We start from the raw sequence: 22,188 nt of genomic DNA on the forward strand, positions 1-22,188 counted from the left end.
CTATATACCAAATATCAGATCACACAGCAACTACACTTGTTCCAGTCTAATTAATCAAGGCACAATGTGGCTGGAGAAATAGTAATGAGAAGCAAAGAAATGGCAGAGAAACTTAATTGGCATTTTTCATCAGTCTTCACAGTGGAAGACACCAGTAGCATACCAGAACTTCACGTAGGTCAGGGCAGGGGTGGGTACAGTGGCATCACTAAAGAGATGCCGCGGAAGCTGAAAATTCTGATGGTGGATAAATCATCTGGACCGAATGGACTACACCAAGGGTGTTGAAGGTGATAGCTGAGGAGATTGTGGAGGCATTGGTGGAGATCTTTCAGGAATCACTGGAGTCAGGGAGGATCCCAGAGGCCTGGAAAATGGCTAATATTTAAAGAGAGAGACAGAGGCAAAAGATGGCATATCACAGGCTGTTTGCCTGAACTCTGGTCCAACGGTACTGTCACTACCCTTAGACCAAGATACCCAGTTCAAGTTCTCCTTGCTCCAGCCAGAAATGTGTAACAGCATCTCTGAACTGATTGTTTAGAAAATTAGGTTAATTTTTTTTAAATCCTGATCTCAGTCTTTGGGAAGATTTTAGCATCCATTATCAAGGATGAGATTGCAGAGTACTTGGAAATGCGTGGTATAACAGGGCTTAGTAACCAAGGCCTCACCAAGGGAAGGTCACCTCTGACATGTCTGTTAAAATTCTTTGAGGAGATAATAAGTTACACAAACGAGAACCAATGAATGTAATCAATTTGGATTTCCATAAGGTCTTTAACAAGGTACCACTACAGAAGGCTGCGAAATAGGAGCACATAAGGAGCAAGGTACAGGCAAGAAGAGAGCATTGGCTGACTGGCAGAAGGCAGAGAGGATAAAATGAGTCTTTTGCAAGATGGCAGCCAGTAATCAGTGGAGTTCTGCAGGGGGCAGTGTTAGGACCACAACAATCACCTTATACATTAATGACCTGGATGAAGGAACTGAAGGCATTTGTTGCTAAGTTTGCAGATGACACAAAGATATGTGGAGGGACAGGTAGTGTTGATAAGATAGAGGCTGTAGGAGGATTTGGACAGGTTAGGAGAGTGGGGGTGGGACACCAAAGAAGTGGCAGATGGAATACAATGTGGGAACGGTGAGGTTATGCAAGTTGGGAAGAAGAATAGAGGCATAGACTTTTCTGTATGAAGAAAGATTTAAGAAATCTGAAACACAAAAAGAACCTGGGAGTCTTAGTTCAGGTTTCGCTAAGTTAACATGCAGGTTCAGTTAACAGTTAGGATGGTAAATGCATTAGGAGGGCTAGAATCTATGAGATCAGGAATGCCCTGCTGAGACTGTATAAAGCTCTGGTCAAATCACGTTTGGAAAATTGTGAACAATTTTAGGACCTATATCGAGGGAGGACGTGCTGGCCTTGGAGGTTTACATGATCTTGGGCATGAGGGGCTTGTCACATGAGGAACGCTTGAGAACTCTGGATCTGCACTGAGTAGAAGGATAAGAAAAGTCCTCATTGACATTTTCAGAATACTAAGAGGCCTGGGATAAAGTGGACATTGCAAAGATGTTTCCACTAGTATGAGACTAGGACCCAAGGGCATAGCCTTGGAGTGAAGGCATAATTTTTTTAAATGGAGGTAAGGAATTTCTTCAGCCTGAGGGTGGTGAATCTGTGGAACTCTCAGCTTTGAAAGCCTTCTGTGGCGAAGTCATTGATTATTTTTAAGACAGATAGCGTCTTGATTAGTAAGGGGGAAATCAAAGGTTACAGAGAGAAGACAGGAGAATGGGATTGAGAAACATATCAGTCACCATCAAATGGCAGAACAGACTGGCTTAATTAGGCTGAATAGCCTAATTTTACTCCTAAATTTTATGTCCACAAGATTGCATGAGGTGGGGGGTTGGTTTCGAAACTGAACCAAGAATAATTAAACTGGGAGAGTACAGCAAGGCAACACTGGTTCAAAACAAAAGACAAAAGACAAACTTCCAACAAATTTAAGATTGTTCTATATGACTAACAGGTTGACTTAACTTTCAAATTGTTGGGGGCAATGCTAGATTCATGGTGTTGTCAATATGAAGATGAGCATGTCCACCTGAAATATTTGGTAGGATTTCTGAGAGTACAAAGATGCTTGCCAAGGTCAATCAGCAGCCAGAAGGTTTTGTTCCAAAGCGGACAGAATAACACTAATGATTTTTTTGGATGAGTTGTTGACTCGAGATTTCCTGCCCTGGTGTTTCCTCCCAGTTGTGACAAACATTTGCTTTTAAAAGTGGTGGCATTATTTGTGTCTGGCTGTGTCAGGTGAAGCAGTCCTAGGGTTCAAGGTCCATTTCAAAAGTCCTACAGTGCCTAGTGTGTCCTTATAATAATTTCATTGTCCACCATAAAATCAAGTCCCAGACTTAAGCTCTCCATTGAGAGCTTGCTTTGGAGAGTGAGTGTCAAGCATTCTGGCTAGATGACCAGCTGAACTCAGTTACGATTGTCTCAATTTGTTCTGCCAGTTCAGGTGAGTACCTCAGGTGTATGGTATTTCATTTTGCCATTTGAGGCAGCTCAAGTGAAAGTGATTAATCAACTATCAATGGCTGTGATCCATTCAATAATCATGGCAATTCTCTTGTAGCTGTATGTCTGTGAATACCATATCAGTTATCCTTCTATCTATTCAGAAATCTCACTGACTCTGGCAACAGGTCCGGGTCAAGGTGTGCATGAAGTGGTTGGAATAATCCCGAAGATTTCGCTGATGAAAAGGGGCGAGATTCCTGCATTTTGACCCAAAATTTGAGTTCCATTTTTCTGACAGAGAGAGAGACAATGTATTTCTATATTCTGCATTCTTGTAGGATGTTTGCTTATTCCCACAAGAGATTGAAAGAGTCCACTGAACTGCTTAACCAGGAACTGACTGCCAGCCTTATGCACATCAGCTAAGATAACATCAGATTCTGACACTTTGCTGCTGAGCAGAAACTTGAATATAACCAGCATTTCTACCAATACGGGAAGGTCATCAAGACAGTACTTATTGACAAACTTTGGTGGTGTGTTTGCTTCTTCATTGATGGATGAGAGCTGTTTGAGAAAGTGGCTAAAGTAGTTTGCTCATCTTTTTTCGAATTTGAACGTTATGAGCATTATTGACCTGCAGTACTGAGGGGAAACCTGCAGACAGGGGCCCAGTGAGAGATTTCAGAGCATCACAGGATCTCTTTTAGCTTTTGTAGTTCTCATATGACTGAAATTGGTCTGCTTTCTGATTCTGCCAAGTGTTTTGCATCACTCTAAACAGTAATATGGATGTTTTGTTAAGCATTGTGCCTGGATAGTAATGACTAGTCATTGAGCAAGCCCTGAAGAGGAAATGATTTCCTCCTAAGATTTTTGAATCAACTCATTGTTTCATTAGATCAAGCGTTTACATATGAGAGGTAGGGCCACGAGCCTTTACTGGAATGGGGTACATAATATCTGAAGATACGTAGGATATTTCTAACTCATCGCTTCGGACTTGTGACATATGGATGATAGAAGAAAATGACTAAGTGCATAAACTGGATAATAGCAAAGGAGAGTTACATGTCAACAATCACATTCTCTCCTCCTAACCTAACTTGCACAAGTCCAAGATAAGTCCAGAAGGCTGGAGAAAGAACCAGGTGATTGAATGACCAAGATGTGTTCTGTGTCTTGTTGAGCTTTAAAAGGTTCCACAATATGGTGCTAACTCACATTCAAGATCTCTGGACGTTAAATTGGTCTGATCTGACCAGTTGACTGGAATCAGTCTTCTCATGCTAGGGTATGCCAATCTCAAAGTTGTTGAGAGTACAGAACCTCAGCACCACCCTCACCTGGTTTGATCAACCATTCAAAGCTGTTTATTGGGGTGTGTGGGCTTGTCAGGATCTTTCAAGTGTCTAATTCTTATTGGTCCTTCCCTTGACCCATCTCACCTGCAGCTCCAAGGAGCTGTGGGAAATCAGATGGGAAATAATGGAATGCTGCAATAAAAGGAACTGAAAGAAATTTCTGTTTGAATAAAGTCAGATGTGTTGGATGGCAGTATTCAACTGTAACTATCTTTCAACTCACTTCCAACTAAACATTAAAAAGCCTTCAGTCCCTACCGAAACAACGCACGTTGTCATTGGTCATCGTGTCACCTTGAAACAATCTCAGAATCCCAACCTCATACCCAGCCCATCATAAGTTACCATAATTAATTCATGTCCATGGCAACTCAAGTCCTTTCTACAGCTATGGATCACTGTCCAGTCTTTCTACCATTAAATACATTAACCTGCAGTTCATCTGAAACATCCTGCACTACACCCTGGACTAAAGTCCCATTTGTCTACCCGACCATGCTTGCTGGTCTATTCGGCACATATTTTATAGAAAGCTTGTTTGGACATGATATGTTCAATGGTCACACAGCGCAAAAAGAGGCCATTTGATAGTTCTCCAGGACCTTGCCCTTCCCTTTTGCAGATCACCCTGCTCAGCAAGATTAATACTGAAAAAGGTTGCCTATAATTGAATCAGGACCAGGTGGAATACAAGAAGCTCTTAATAATCATTCAGACCAATTAAATAGAGAAATTAGTTGAGTTACTGCACCTAGAAACTAAGGCCTGAATCTTAGCCAGAATGCAAATTTGGTGCAGATAGACTATTCTGACATGGGCAAAATCTAAATATCCTACAGAATTTAAACACCTTCTTATTTCCTCCACCACACCACCCCCCTCCCTCCTCCACCCGCCCGCCCATCCGTCATGGTATTTCCATCCACACGACATTGATTAATAGTCTAGAAGTCTTTTGGAAGAAATATAATATTGGAGCAGAGAGAAAGATTGTCAAGTTGATTTAGATGGTAGCTTGCTAGGTCTTTACAAAACTCTACTTGTGGGGATTGAAGAGCAGGAAAGATGCTAATTTATTCAATCCTTCTGGACTTCCCGTGAGAAAAATAAATATTGGTCACTCATCCCAGCTATATTAACACCAGAAGCTGTCAGATTTCATTTCAGATCACTTGCCCTTTAACTCCTGACTCAACCACATCCCACCCTCACTGGAGAGCAATTACAGGACAAATACAGGGATTTCTTATAAAAGAAAACAAAACTAAAATACTTGCAGGTGTATAAACTGAACTTCTCTCTCGGTCAATGGTCCAAGTATTGTGGGAATAAATGTAGACACTTATTGCAATCTTGACACTCCACTATTTTCCAACAGAAATAATTTAATTATATAAAGTCATAGAGATATACAGCACAGATACAGATCCTTCGGTCCAACTCATCCATGCTGATCAGATATCCCAAACCAATCTAGTCCCACTTCCCAGCACCCAACCCATATCCCTCCAAACCCTTCCTATTAGATGTTGCAATTGTACTACCACTTCCTCTAGCAGCTCATTCCATACACATACCACCCTCTGCATGAAAAAGTTGCCCCCTAAGTTTCTTTTATATCTTTCCCTTCTCACCCTAAACCTATGCCCTCTAGTTCTGGACTGTCCCACCCCAGGGAAAAGATTTTGTCCATTTACTCTATCCATGCCCCTCATGATTTTATAAACCTCTATAAGGTCACCCCTCAGCCTCCGACACCCAGCCTATTCAGCCTCTCTCTATAGCTCAAATCCTCCAACCCTGGCAACATCCTTGTAAAATCTTTGCTGAACCCTTTCAAGATTCACAACATCCTTCCAATAGGGAGGAGGCCAGAATTGCCCACAATATTCCAACAGTGGCCGAACCAATGTCCCGTACAGCTGCAACATGACCTCCCAACTCCTGTACTCAATACTGACCGATAAACGAAAGCATACCAAATGCATTCTTCACTATCCTATCTACCTATGATTCCACTTTCTGCACTCCAAGATCTTCATTATATTTGATTTCATTGTTAAACCAACAAGGAAAAAACATTTAAGCCATTTATTAATAGCTAGCAATTATGATTTGAAATAGATCAAATTTCCATAAAACACTTACCATTATATTCTGGAAAATAATCCACTAAATGAGAATACATGATTTTTTCTTCCAGAAGATCCTTCTTGTTTAGGAAGAGAATGACTGAGGAACTATGGAACCAGGGATAAGTGATAATTGTCTTAAATAATGCCTTGCTCTCCTCCATCCGATTCTAAACCAAAATATAAAACACTTTTACATTAAACAGATAACAACAGATAACCAACAGAGAAAACCATCGTCTCTGGGATGCATTGTAACAAAGTGACCTTGGAAAGATGATTCTGTATAAGGCAAGAATTCTGCCCAGTTTTATATAGAGCAGATAATGCAGGTGGCATTATTTCCAAAATGTTTTTAATTGGGGTGTTCTACTGGTGAATATTTTTCCATCTTTGATTATGTCAATAAGCAATCTAATTCTTCAGTGGTGCGTTTACTGTGCCAGTGATTACAAAGAAGAACTTAAAGTGGCACTGCCAACAGCCAAATAAGTTAATTCTGTTCTATCGGAAAAGAAAGCAGCAACAAAAAAAGGGGAAAATTAGGTTTCAGAAATAGTGGCAGAGCCAGCCTAATCACTCTTTCAAAACTTCCACATAGAATCATAGAGCTGTACAGCACAGATTCAGACCCTTCAGTCCAACTTGTCCATGCCAACCAGATATCCTAAATTAATCTAGCCCCATTTGCCAGCATTTGGCCCATGTCCCTCCAAACCCTTCTTATTCATATACCCATCCAAATATCTTTTAAATGCTGTAATTGCACCAGCCTCCACCACTTCTTCTGGGAGCTCATTCCACAAACGTCCCACCCTCTGCATGAAAAATTTGCTCATTGTGTCCCTTTTAAATGTTACCCCTCACATCCTTAAACCCATGTCCTCTAGTTCTGGACTACTCCACCCCAGGAAAAAGACCTTGTCTTTTTACCCTATCCATGCCCCTCATGATTTTATAAACCTGTATAAGGTCACCCCTCAGGCTCCACCACTCCAGGGAAAACAGCCCCAGCCTATTCAGCCTCTCCCTACAGCTCAAACCCTCCTAACCCTGACAACATCCTTGAAAATCATTTCTAAACCCTTGCAAGTTTCACAACATCCTTCTGATAGGAGGGAGACCAGAAACTGGGAACTTCAGCCAAAATTTAGAAAGCTGTTAAAAAATCTATTCAAGCGACAGCCTGACACAGTCATATCATAAAGCACCTTTTTGTTCTTAAGGTGATGCTGTGCAACTTGATTTTCATTGCTGCTCTCCATCTGATGTAGGTAATACCCATAACACTTTCAGGGAGGGCGTTCCAGGAGTTTTACTCACTGAAGTGAACATAATCTAACTAGAAGGCAGGCTAGTGTTGACACTGGAAGGGAGACTTGCAGTTGGTGTTTCCATGAGACTACTATCCTTATGTCTCCACATCGTGGAGGTTGCTAGTTTGATCAATACTGTTGAAAGAAGCTTGGTGATTTGCTGCATTGTATCTTTTAGATGGTACATGCCATTGCCATCTGCTTTGGTGGTGGAGAGATTGAATGTTCCAAATATTTAATGGAATGCAGATTAATCATTTGTTTTGGTTTTGAGCATCTTCACTGTTGTTGAGGGGACACTCATTCATGCAAGGAGTATTCTACCGTATTTCCTGATAAGTGCCTTGCAGATGGTGGACAGACTTAAGGGAGTATCGAGGTGCATTGCATTTAAGAGAATTTCTCACCTCTGATGCGTTCGTGTAGCTGGAGCATTTATGTGGTTCTTCTAATCAGGTTTTTGGTGAATGCTGATTTTGGAAAATTCTGTGGTGATAAAACTGTTGAATATTAAAGAGAAATGTTTAGAACCTTTCTCATTTGAGATGGTCATTTCTTTGCAATTGTGTGGCATAAAGATTACTTGCCATTCAGCAGCCCAGGCCTCAATGTTGGCCATAAGGACACAGATTGCTTCAGTAACTGAGAAGTTGTAGATGGTATTGAATGCCTTGTACAACTGTCAAACAATTCCACTTCAGAGCTTATGATGATATCATTGATGAACCAACTCAAAATGGTTGGGCTAAGGACACTACCCTGGGAAAACTCTGGAGCAATGCTGGGGCTATAATGGTTGAACCTTGACGTACACAATATGTTGTAGAGTCATTGAGTCATACAACATGGAAACTGACCCTTTAGTCCAATTTGTTCACGCCGACCAAGTTTCCCTTGATGGCACTTGCCAGGATAATACTTTCCATTCATTTGATGTTGATTGAGAAAGAACCAGTGGGGCTGTAATTGGCCAAATTGGATTTATCCTGCTATTTATGAACAAAACTTACCTGGGCAATTTTCCACATTGTCCGGCATAGGTCAGTGATGTAGCTGTAATAGAATAGTTTTGCAGGAAAATGGCTAGTTATCAATCACTGAAAAATTTGCTGTCTCAGTGTCTCAAGTCTTTTCTTGATATCACATGGAATGAATCAAATTGGTTAAAGACTGATGTATGTGAGGTGGTGACCTACTAATGATGGCAAGCTGAATCATCCACTTGGTACTTCTGCCTGAAGATGGTTATAAATGCGTCCTTTTTTTTTAAAAAACACTGGTCCTTGGTTTGTCCATCACTGTTATGGGTATATCTACATCAGATGGAGGGCAGCAATGAAAATCAAGTTGCACAGCATCACCTTAAGAACAAATAGGAATGATCAATAATTGCATGTCTCAGGAACAGGAGCTCATTAAGTCCACATTTGTTCCATCACTCTATATGATGTGATGATAGTATTCCTTGATGCCATCAATACGAAAAATGATGAACACACTCATTAAACGGTGGCACGGTGGTACAGTGGTTAGTACTGCTGCCTCACAGCGCCAGAGACCTGGGTTCAATTCCCGCCTCAGGCGACTGACTGTGTGGAGTTTGCACGTTCTCCCCGCGTCTGCGTGGGTTTCCTCCGGGTGCTCCGGTTTCCTCCCACAGTCCAAAGATGTGCAGGCCAGATGAATTGGCTATGCTAAATTGCCCGTAGTGTTAGGTAAGGGGTAGATGTAGATGTAGATGTGGGGGTATGGGTGAGTTACGCTTCGGCAGGGCGGTGTGGACCTGTTGGGCCGAAGGGCCTGTTTCCACACTGTAAGTAATCTAATCTAATCTAATCTAAACTGAGTTTCCTTAGCCCTTTTAAGAAGGGTACTCCAAACAATCATTATTCTGAGTGAAAAGGTGGGTACGGTCTGTCAAACTATCATGCTGCCAAGTTATTTAAATGTTCAGCCCTTTAAAATTAACATAAACCTGCCTGAGCAGATAAAAATCAGTTCTAACTGTTTTAATAGTTGTTCATTGACAGAACCACAAGTGCTTTCATTCTAACATTGTGAATATTTGACTGCTTTCCATAACCTATCGTCACTGTGGAGGGGAAATGGGTGTTCTTGTTTATATATTGATTGACAGCTCAGAGAGGTCATTAAAAGATTTGATGTGGAATTATTAATTAAGTCTGGAGGGAATTTATGTGCTTTGAACAGGCATTTATGAGTTTTTAAAAAAATCTTTTTTGAGGGACAAGGACAGCAGATACATTAGAGCACCACCAAATGCAAGTTTCCCATCCAAACCACTCATCTTAATGACTTGGAAATAGATCACCATTCCTTCCCTGCTGCTGAGTCAAATCCCCAGAATTCTCTCTTTTAAGGCATTGAGGGTCTATCAACAGTACATGCACTGTAACAGTTCAAGGTGACAGCTCACCACTACCTTCTCAAGGACAACAGGGAAATGCAATAAATGCTGACCCAGTCAGCATAACCTGTATGTCCCACAAATGAATAAAAAGGAAGAATAGATATTGAGAACTTTATTTCTTCTCAGCATGGTTTCTGAGATTCCTCATGGTGGGTATAAGGTGAATTGGTATGGAGGGTATACGGGGAAATTGTGATTAGGTTACAACTTGGCACTATGATGGCACTGGAGCATAAACCAGCAAAATCATGCACTCGGGCCTTCGGTTAACATAGATTGTTATGTATGGGCATGTGGCTTCAGGGCTGTTTCCAGAAATGACTGGGACAAAATCCTGGAGAACCAGAGTCACCTTTTCAACTCCTCACTCACCCGCCCCTGCTCTGTCCCCAATGGTAAGGCACAGCCTATCCCATTTTGATCCCACTCCGCGGCTCCAGAAAAAAGATCACATCAGTTGAAAATGAAGGAAATCAAGAAATTTCCCAAATCCCACTATCCACCAAATCCAGTCAAAATCGAAACCCTTTGTATGCAGTATTATAGTGAACTAGAACCAGAATCTACAACTTTTACATTGGCATTTAACTAGAATAAATAAATGAAGCTCACATTCAAAGGGAAATAACTTCCAGCACCACCAATCCAGTATTTGGTTTTCAGCATCTGCAGTCATTGTTTTTACCTCGTCAGACCACTTAGCCTTACTCAGACTCCATTTCATTTATTTGGTATTATTTTCATTGTCAATTATTCACTTCATTTCTGTTATTTGATTGAAATTAATTTTTGTGGCAAGTTCTGAAAGGAAACTAATTCATTCAATCATAGAATCCCTACAGTGTAGAAACAGGCCATTCGGCCCACTAAGTGCACACTGGCTCTCCTCGGAGCATCCCTCCCAGACTCTCATCTCTTCCATTGCCCTGTTAGTCTGCATTTCTCGTGGCTAATCCACCTAACCTGGACACTATTGGCAATTTAGCATGGCCAATCCACCTAACGTGCACATCTTTGGACTGTGGAAGGAAACTGGGGCATCTGGAGTAAGCCCACACAGATACGGGGAGAGCACGCAAATTCCGCTCAGATAGTCGCCAGAGGCTGGAATTGAACCCAGGTCCCTGACGCTGTGAGGCAGCAGTGTTTTTGTTTTCACAGTACTATCAATAATCCGAGTGAAATACATAGCACAAAAAGAAGGTTCATAAACGAGGTGAATTAAGTTTCATCGTTACATGGAAGAACATAAACTTAATATTTAAGCTTTCTTTACGATGTGTCTCATCCAGGTCATTAATTGCATTGTAAAACATTTTCTTACAGAAATTTCAGCATCAGGACAGAGACTCAAAAAAACTGACTGAACACGGAAAAGTTTTTTTTAAAACAGATGAAATGACAGGAAAATGTGTGTAAATTGAGGAATATGGCACTGGTTATTCTTTACCATCCGTGCAAAGCTATGATAAGTGCCTCTGTTTTTGATAATGCCAATGCTACACAAGATCCAGAAAAATAATTAACTTCAGAAATTTCCTCCATTTTTTTGTGACTTTAGGAATTTCTAACACTTTTTTTTAAAAAGTACAAGTCTTCAGTAAAAGTTGGATCTTGTTGACAATCCTATCACACGATTGCCAATAAATAATTACCTCATTATCACATTCAGCCAGAACCTGATCATATTCACTTAGTGCAACTAAGAAAATGATTGAGGTGACATTCTCAAAACAATGAATCCATTTTCTTCGTTCAGATCTCTGACCTCCAACATCCACCATCCTACAAAGTAAAGCAAAAAAAATTTCAAACTCAATAGTATTGAATGCTCAAACATAGAATATGTAAACTAGAAACAGAATGGAGTTTAATTTAGATAAATGTGAGGTCCTGCATTTTGGGAAGGCAAATCAGGGCAAGACTTATACAGTTAATGGTAGGATCCTGGGAAGTGTTACCAAACAAAAAGACTTGAGTGCAGGCTCATATTTCCTTGAAAGTGGAGTCACACGTAGACAGGGTACAGAAGGCTGCACTTGGTATGCTCGCCTCTGTTGGTCATTGCATTGAATGTAGAATTTGGAACGTCATGTTGCAGCTGTACTGGACATTGGTTAGACCACTTTTGGAATACTGCATGCAACTCTGGTCTCCTGGCTATAGAAAGATGTTGTTAAACTTGACAGGGTGCAGAAAAGATTTACAAGGATGTTGCCAGGATTGGAGCATTTGAGCTTTAGGGAGAGGCTGAATAGACTGAGGGGCGACTGGAGAGATATTTATAAAATCATGAGGGACTTGGAAAGGGTGAATAACCTAGATCTTTTTCCCAGGATAGGGGAGTCCAAAACTAGAGGGCATAGGTTTAAGGTGGGAAGGGAAGATTTAAAAGGGACCTAAGGGTCAACATTTTCATGCAGAGGGTGATACATGTATGGAATGAGCTGCCAGAGCACGTGGAGGCTGGTACAATTACAGCAACATTTAAAAGACATCTGGATGGATACATGAATGGAAGGGATTTAGAGTGATATGGGCTAAATGCTGGCAAATGAGACTGGTTCAATTTAAGATATCTGGTCAGAGAGAGACCACCAGCAGAGACAATGGGATATAGTAATTTAAACAGAAAACAGAAACAACTACCTTCATTCTTAGTTTTATTAAGAATCAGTTCCACAAGTGAAGTGTGTTAAATATTGCGCTGGAATTTGTAAAGTCCAACTTTTTAAACAACCTTTAAATACCTCATCACCTAAGTGGGACTTTAAATAAAGTAATTAAGGTAAATTCAATTCCTAAGATTTGAAATAGGAGAAGACCTTTTAATTTGTAACATGGGTGATTTGGTAATGTCTTTAAACAGCTCAATTAACAATATTGGGGCCTCTTGTGGCATTGTGGTATGGCTTTCCCTGATCCAGAGGGCTCCATTTGAGGGGCACTGTTCCTACATCTGGGCCAGAAGGCTCTGTTTCAAATCCCACCTGCTCCAGTTTTTAAAAAAAGTACTGATAACAAAAGACAGCTAGGTTTTGAGGGAGGTTCTTCATATAGTGTTCTTCGTATATGTGAGAGTGTGGGAGTGTGTATGTCTGTAAGGGTGTGTGTGGGTGTCTATGTGCGCACACAGGCACTCCCATACACACATACACACTCCCATACTTTCACATGCACCCCCTCACAGACTTAAGACACTCTACACTCACTACACACACACACTCGCACTTTCTCACAATCTCAACCCCCAACCCAGACAGACACACACAGATATTTTGTGGGGTGAATTTGTACTTGAAGGGTTACATTGTACTTTGCTCAAAAACCGCACGCATTCATGTAAAACCCCATTATCTCACTTTTTAGATTAGAATCAATCTAAACATCACGGCATAGACAGAGAACACAGGGGGCTAATACCTTCAACATATTGTCTAGCTATCACCATTGTTAACAGCTAACCCAAGAATGCAACTTTTTAATAAAAAGTTTTGTGATTTACACATGAAAGAAGTGAAACTATCATGGTATTTAAACAGATGAAAGATTTAACAGACTATCAGTTTTTCAATGTATAATTTCAGTTACATCACACTAAGTTTTTGCTATAAATTCTATGTTAGGATTGAGCCCTCTACTATCACCTGAAGGAGCGACACTCTGAAACCTAGTGTGCTTCCAATTAAACCTGTTGGACTATAACCTGGTGTTGTGTGATTTTTAACTTTGTACACCCCAGTCCAACACCGACATCTCCAAATCATGGTTTCAAAAAAAAAAAAAGGGTTCTTCCCCATTGGAATGTTGACTTCCAGACAAGGAAAGGATCCAGAAGGGGAAAGTGGAACTAATCTACAACAAAACCTTTGTATGTCTCTGAAAGTAGTTTGTTGCAATAATTCAACGTATGGATATGGATCTGTGAAACAATATTTCTCAAAAAAAACTAAGATGAAATGGCTCATGAGAAAGTTGATGCATTGGTAGTAATTTTCCAATACTCCATAGATTTGGGGGAAGGTTCCACTGGATTGGAAAGGGTGGATGTAACACCTTTATTCAAAAAAGGATACACTCAAAGCAGGAAACTAATGGACCATTTTATTATCAAAGATATTATGGCAGGGGCACTCAGAGGTTCAAGGAAATCAGGCAGAGGGTCAGCATGGTATTCAGAAAGAAAAATCATGTTTAACAAATTAATTGGAGCTCCTTGAGGAAGTAACATGTGCTTTGAATAAAAGGGAAATTGGTGCATGTTCTGTACTTAGATTCAGAAGGCATTTAACAAGGTGCCACAAAGGTTTGGTGGGAAACAGAAGTCCACGGTGTAGGGTGTAACATATTTGACATGAAGTTTGGCTGGCTAACTGCAAGCCAAGTGTAGATTTAAATGGTCATTTTCCAGTTGGTATGACATGATGTCTGGCGTGCCACAAGGACCAGTGCTGGGACCTCAAATTCTTACAATTTATATAAATTACTTTGTGAAAGGAGTCAAAAGTATGGCTGCTACATTTGCTTGTGACACAAAGATAGCAAGAAAAGCCAGTTGTGTAGAGGGCATTACAACACCAGATACAGATGGGTTATAAGTGAGTGGACAAAGATCTGACAAAGGGAAATGTGAAACTGTCCATTTTGCAAATAGGAATAGAAATAAAGCATATAATCCAAATGTTGAGAGATTACAGAACTTGGAGATACAAGTGATCTGGGTGACCCTGTGTGTAAATTACACAAGGTTACTGCAAAGGTTTAACAAAGAATAATGACAGCTAAGAGAATGTTATTGTTTATTCAGAGTGGAATGCAATACAAGGAGGGAGGTCATGCTTCAATCCCACAGGAGCACTGGGGAGACCACATCTGAAGCACCATACATAACACTGGTCTCCTTATTTAAGGCAGAATTCAAGCATCTTGGAAGCAGTTCAGACAGGTTGACTAGACTAAAACCTAGAATGGGTGGATTATCATACATAAAGGAAAGGTTGGGCAGGCTCAGCTTGTACCTGCTGGAGTTTAGAGGTGTAACAGGCAACTTGACTGAAACAATCAAGATCCTGAGGAGTCCTGACAGAGCAGATATGGTAAGGATGCTTCCACTTGAGGTAGTTTTGAATTAAAGATCACCATATAAAAATAAGGGATCATCCATTTAAGAGACAGGCAAAGTTTTTTTTTCCCTCACAGAAGGTCACGAATCTTTGAACTGTTCTTCCTCAAAAGGCAGTGGAAGCATCTTTAAGATAGAGGTTGCTCAGCAAGGGTGTGAAAGGTTATCAGACATAATTGGGAATGTGGAGCAATGAGATCAGCCATGATTGTAAATGTGGCTACTACACCATAAATTAAGGTTGATGCGCACATTCATACATCAAAATATTGCCAGTGTGTTATCAAAAATTGCACATGGAGTAAATCATCAGTTCAAGAAATCACAAAGTCAAACATTCGAAACCAGAAAGGTTCGAAGATGGTTAGTCAGTCATTGCATTTCAGTTATCAGAATGCTGACTGACTTGGGATTTAGTATTAATTTGAGCTTGTGGTAAATACAATAGCCAAGTTAGTGCTATGTGTTTCTCAAACTGTGTTCCCTGAATGAGCGATGTAAATGAGTCTCCATTTTTGCATAGATATTATGTTTTGATTCATGTGAAATTGACATGGTGCTTTCTCACATTAAAATGAAAAATCCATTTCTAACTATCCAGTTTCAATACCTGAAGATTATGTTCTCCAAATCAAAAGGATATTCAATTATTCCAGTTGTTGGTACCCTGACACGCAGTATGTCTTGCTGAGTTGGTATATATATTGGTGAACTAATGCGGTCTACGTCACTAAGATAGCTGGAAAACGAAGAGAGATCAATCACAGCAAATTAGAAATCCTTCAATGTGATTCACTGCATCAATGTTTAAGAAAAGCAGAATTAAAACTGATGCATACCAACAGTTGCCAAAGACAAACATATTTAATAGTTTCTGGTTAGTCTAGTTCCTGAAATGTGACAAAATCTCATAGAAACAAAACTTTATAGCAGAGTTATGGAGATGATTAAACCAAATCAGTCTGTCTACTTCTCTATTTGCAACAGTAAAATCAAAGCCTTCAAATAAAAACCCTCAAAATTGACCCCAATGTTTCCTAACCAGACTTTTGAATAACCAAACTAAATGAATAATTAATTCCAAACATTGATTTGCATATTAAACAAAAGACTTAGCAATTTATCACCAATATAGTAAATTGAGCACAGCAAAAGTTAAACAGCAAAGTAATCGAATTGGTCTATACTTACCCAGAGTTTTTTTTTCCAGGCCCATTCACACAAAAGACAAACAGATAAACACTTAAGGGAGTAAAAGAAATAACAAAACTGACAGATTACTTAAGTGATTTTCATGATATGTTGTTCCATAGTGATAGATGATGGTTGAATGAGTATGTTGATCAGGGTCACCTTTACAGTCACTCAAAGGGTGTCATACAGAGAGGTTAGACCGGGAGCTTTCAAATCTTGGTGTACTGTAGCGCAAACAACCAGATTCTTTCTTCATATCCAAAACACAATTCAATCTATGATCACTCCCTGACAGCTTAACCATATCCTCCATGTCCAAATTACTATTCAACTTCTGCCATCTGTCTCAGCACAAGGTCTTTGCCAGACTTGCTGGAATGAGTTTCCATGGACTGACCTCAATAGCCAACTTCTGCTATCTGTTGGAACAATGTTTTTCCTTGGTGATGAAGTGTCTGCAGAACTTTTTGATCAGGAACCAACCTGTAATTAACTTCCAGGACATGCCTCAACTCCGTTTTTCTTTTAAAAAGCTTTACCCACAATCCAGAAGTCATCTTTAGCTCACAGTTGTCAGTTCATTTCTTTTATCAATCTTGGTTTGGATCAAAGAAAAAGTTATGAATACCCATTGAGGGCTCCAAAACAAGAGAGGCGCCAGTCCACTGTTGGCTCTTGACTAGAACAGTTCAAGCTAACAACACTGTTTTGCTTTCATCTCATTGACTTATGTCTCTCCTTTATTGAAGAAATTTTAACAGCAAAGTATTTGAAATTCTAATCAATCACTTCATCAAAATCTATGAAACTCTCATTATTTACAATAATATTTCTAAATGAGTTATCCTCATTAGTAGAAACAGAGAAAATAGTTTTCACAACCCTGCATTACTTTGAAATTATCAATTAAATATAGTCAGGGTCTCACAGTTCCAGTGGAAACAATTCCAATTTGCCCTAAGCTCCAATTTCCTATTACTATATTGATAAATCCAAGTAATATGTGCTCTCTAGACTAGGGCTATTTTCTTTCTTTTATATAAGGAAGACATTTTAACAATGTCATTCCCTTCCCTCAAAACCATAATTCAAATCACCTTTACAAATACAGATACAGAGAATAATTTGAACCTAACACTGACACTTTTGTTTCCTCTTCACAAACATATTTTCAATCCATGCTGCTATACTTTTCAATGCACGATGTGCCTCTGCTCCCATGGAATGTAGCAGTTTCTCATAGCTACAGCTTTTCATTGCTGTTATCACTCTGACAAGTCTGCACTGTATATGCTCAATTGCTTTAATACTTTTTCCATAATGGCTGCCTATAACAATATGTCTTTGTCAATGTTATATCATGGAAATAAATTGGGGTTGAGACAGATGAAGTCAACTTGAAATAAAGAGCTTGTTTTCACAAGTGTACAGCATGTCAAGATGAGATTTAATTTATTTTTAAAGAAACAACTTGCACATATGTAGCACTTTAATGTCAGAAAATGTCCTAAGGCAATTCACAGGGGGATTAACAAACTTGACAAAGAGACATAAGGAGGTATTACACACATACGCAGAAGTTGTCAACATGTAGGTTTGAAGGAGCACTTCAAAAGATAGAGGGAATAAGGAGGTAATTCCAAACAATGAATTTAGGTAGTTAAAGCTGAAGTGCCCATGGTGCAACAACTAGGATAAGACCACCCTAAGACCTATGAGCAACAGGCGGCCATTCAACCAGAGTAGGGAAACCACTGGAGAAAATTCCAAAGGAGAGTACTAATCGCCACTTGGAGAGGCAAGATTTGATCAGGAAGAGACAGCATGGCTTTGTCAAAAAGAGGTCACACCTAACAAATTTGATTTAATTTTGCAAGGATGGGTACAAGTGTTTAGAGTAAGGTAGTGCAATTGATGTAGCTCTTATGGATTTCAATTAAAGCCTTTGATAAGGTCCCACATGGGAGGTGGATAAAGAAGGTAAAAGCACATGACAGCCAGAGTAACTTGGCAAAATAGATCCAAAATTAGGTTCCTGGTAGGAGACACAGGGTGGTGGTATAACATTTACATGAAGATTGGCTGAATGATTGATAGTGAAGAAGGTCTTAAGTTACAGGAGGATATAGGAGATTGATCAGATAGGCAAATTAAATTTAACCCTGACACGAACGAGGTGATACAATTTGAAAGAAACACCACCACAAAGGACTATTCAGTGAAGGGGAGGATACTAGAAAGCTCAGAACAGTGGAATATTGAGGTGCTTGTCCACAGATCCCTAAACAGGTTAACAGAATAAGGCTTCCAGTCACACACAGGTCATAAGAGCAGGAGGCTATGTAGGAGATGTACAAAACTAGTTAACCCACAACTGTGTACAGCTCTGACTGCCACACTATAGGAAGAATGTGATTGCAGAAGGATGTGATTGCAGAAGATGTGCAGGGGGTGCAGAAGAGATTGACCAGGATGTTGCCTGGGTTGGAACATTTTAGCAATGAGGAGAGACTGCATAACCCCAGGTCAGTTTCTTTACAGAAGATTGAGATGGGATGAGATTGAGGGGCATTGACATTGTGGGTCAAAAGCAGCTGTGCCCATTAATCAATGAGTTAATAAAAAGAGGGGAGAGAAAGAATTTGACAAAACTTTCTTCATTCAGACAGTGATAAGAAGCTGCAATGCATCATCTGGGAGAGTAGTCATCAATAAGGTGCACAACCTTTAAAAAATATGTGAATGAACACTTCAAATGTTCACAACATTCAGGTAATGGATCAAGTGCTGGAAAGTGGCATACACATAGATAGGTCAATGGTGACTCAATGGGCTGAAGGGATCCTTCTGTGCTGTATGACTGACTATTCTGCCATTCAATTAGACCATAGATACTAATGACCAACTCTCAACAACCCTGTGTGATAAGTAATCCCACAGCTTCACAACCCTCAAAAAAAAATCCTCATCTCTGAAAGGTGCAACCCATTGTGCTTAAATTATGCCCTTTGGTCCCACACTCCCCCACAAGAGGAAACTAGCTTTTTGCACCTACCCTGCCAAGTCCTCTATGAATCTGGTACGTTTGTAGAATGTCACTTTTCATTCTTCTATATCCCAATAACTATTGGCCTGATCTATTCAACCTCTCCTCTTAAAAACAGACAGTCCCACCATTGCTAGTATCAGGCTAGAGAACCTTCTCTGGACTGCCTCCAATGCCAGTAAGGAGCCCAAAATTGTTCACAGTATTCCAGATGTGGTCTTGTACAGTTTCAGCAAAATCACCCTTTGGGTGAGATTAGGGGTGATCTAATGGAGGTCTTCAGGATAACAACAAATAAAGTCAGAGTACATAAACTTTCCACTGGTTAGAGATTCTACAGCCAGGGGCATAGCCTAAGAATTAGGGCCAGACCGTTCAGGAGAGATGTTAGAAAGCATTTCGACATGCAAAGAATTGTAAAGGTTTGGAACTCTCTTCCTCAATGACGATTGATGGTAATTCAATTGTTAAATTTAAACCTGACATAGACAATTTTTTATTAAATAAGGGTACCAAGAATTACAGGCCCAAGGCAGAAATATGGAGTTAGATTTCAAATCAGCCACAATCTTACTTTTTTTAATTCATTTGTGAGTTGTGGCTTTTGCTGGATGGCCAGCATTCATTATTGTTGGGAATTTTCCCTGAGGTGGTGGGGAGCTGCCTTCTTGAACTGCTGCAGCCCACCTGCTGTGGGTTGACCCACAATGCTCATGGGGAAGAAATTTCACAGTTTCGACCCAGTGACAGTGAAGGAACAGAGATATATTTCCAAGTCAGGATGGTAAGTGGCTTAGAGAACAACTTGCAGGTGGTGGCATTCCCACGTATCTGTTGCCCTGGTCCTCCTAGCAAGCTATGGTCGTGGGTTTGGAAGGTGCTGAATAAGTATCTTGAGTGAATTTCTGCAGTATATCCTGGAGATGGTACACACTGCTGCTACGGAGCATCAGTGGTGTAGTGAGTGCATGCTTGTGGATGTAGTGCCAATCAAACGGGCTGCCTTGTCTTGGATGCTGTCAAGCTTAAGTGTTTTTGGAGCTGTATTCATCCAGGCCAGTGAGGACTATTCCATCACACACCTGACTGGTGCCATGTAGATGGTGGACAGGCTTTGAAGAGTCAGGTTACTTGCCACAGTATTTCTAGCCTCTGATCTGCTCATGTAGCCACTGTGTTTACATGGTGAGTCCAGTTAAGTTTCTGGTCAATGATAACCCCCGGATGTTGATACTGGGGGATTCAGTGGTGGTAACACCATTGAATGTCAAGACAGGGTGGTTAGATAGTCTCTTATTAGTGATGGTCACAGCTGGCACGTGTGGTATCAATGTTACTTGCTACTGGTCGATCCAAGCCTGGATATTGTCCAGATCATGTTGCATTTGAACACAGACAGCTGCAGTATCTGAGGGATGGCAAATCGTACTGAACATTGCACACAATCATCGGTGAACATCCCTACTTCCTACCTTACAATCCAAGGAAGTTCATTAATGAATCAGCTAAAGATGGCTGGGCTATGACACTACCAGGAGGAACTCCTGCAGAGATGTCCTGGAGCTGTGATGACTAACAACTACAACCACCTGATGTGTCAGGTATGACTCGAACCAGCAGAGAATTTTCCCCCAATACCCATTGATTCCAGTTTTGCTAGGACTCCTTGATGCCACACTCAGTCTAATGCAGCCTTGATGTCAAAGGCTGTCACTCTCATCTCATCCCATACATTCAGATCTTTTGACCATGTTTGAATAAGACTGTAATGAGTCTGGAACTGAGTGGACCATCGTGGAACTCAAACCAGGTGTCACTGAGCAGGTTCTGGATTAGAGTGGTGCTGGAAAAGCACAGCAGCTGAGGTAGCATCCGAGGAGCAGGAAAATCGACGTTTCAGGCAAAAGTCCTTCATCAGGAATGAAGGGCTTTTGCCTGAAACATTGATTTTCCTGCTCTTCGGATGCTGCCTGAACTGCTGTGCTTTTCCAGCACCAATCTAATCCAGAATCTGGTTTCCAGCATTGTTTTTACCCCGTCACTGAGCAGGTTATTGATGAACAAGTACTGCTTAATGGAAACTTTGATGACATCTTCCATCACTTTACTGATGTGATCGAACATAGATGGATGGTATTTGGCTGGATTGGATTTATCCTACTTTTTATTTGTACTGGAAAAGCTTCACTAGGGGAGTGGCAAATTCTGGAGCACAAGTCTTAAGTACTATTGCCGGAATGTTGGCAGGGCCAATAGCCTTTAAAATATCCAGTGTATTCAAATCACATGGAGTGAATTAACTGGTATCTGGGGATATATTGGGGACCACTGGAGGAGACCAAGATGGATCACCCACTCAGCATTTCTGGCTGAAAACTGCTGCGAAAGCTTCAGCCTTATATTTCCACTAGTGTGATGGGCTTTTCCATCATTTGGCAGTCGTGGAGCCGCCTCCTCCAGTGGTGTTATTCAATTGTCCAGCACCATGTGTGTCTCGATGTGGCAGGATTGCAGTGCTTAAATCTGATCCACTGATTGTGGGATCGCTTAGCTCTATCATTTGCTGCTTATGCTGTATGGCATGTGAGTAGTCCCGCTTGGTAGCTTCACTAGGTTATTTTCAGGTATGCCTGGTGCTGCTCTTGCGCACTCTCCATTGATCCTCTGGCTTGATGGTAATGGGGGATATACTAGGCTATTGTGGAATACAATTTTACTGCTGATGGCCCACAGCACTTCATGGATGCTCAGTCTTTAGATGCTAGATCTGTTCATATCTGAGCCACTTATCAAGATGATAGTGCCACACAACACATGGAGGGTCTTCTCAATGTGAAGGTGGGACTTCATCTCTACGAGAACTCTGCGGTGGTTACTCTTACTAATACTGCCATGGACAGATGGATCTGCAAACGGCAGATTGGTAAGGATGAATTCAAGTATGTTTTTCCCTCTTGCTGGTTCCCTCAGCACCTGCCACAGACCCAGTGTAGCAGCTATGTCCTTTAGGACCCGACCAGCTCAAACAGTAGTGTTGCTGCCAAACC

General features: G+C 40.7%; 1 protein-coding gene across 1 annotated transcript in view; it reads right to left on the reverse strand.

Annotated features, from left to right (window-relative positions):
• The window catches only part of LOC140486306 (guanine nucleotide-binding protein subunit alpha-14), a 159,192-nt gene that overhangs the window by 3,161 nt on the left and 133,843 nt on the right, over window positions 1–22,188 (reverse strand). The window contains exons 4-6 of the mRNA XM_072585276.1: window positions 15,512–15,640; window positions 11,435–11,564; window positions 6,049–6,202 (exon numbers count right to left, since the gene is read on the reverse strand). Of these exons, the coding sequence (XP_072441377.1) occupies window positions 6,049–6,202; window positions 11,435–11,564; window positions 15,512–15,640 (413 nt within the window). The remainder of the gene's footprint in view (window positions 1–6,048; window positions 6,203–11,434; window positions 11,565–15,511; window positions 15,641–22,188) is intronic.

Source organism: Chiloscyllium punctatum, chromosome 2, assembly GCF_047496795.1.
Source record: "Chiloscyllium punctatum isolate Juve2018m chromosome 2, sChiPun1.3, whole genome shotgun sequence".
Lineage (NCBI taxonomy): Eukaryota > Metazoa > Chordata > Chondrichthyes > Orectolobiformes > Hemiscylliidae > Chiloscyllium > Chiloscyllium punctatum.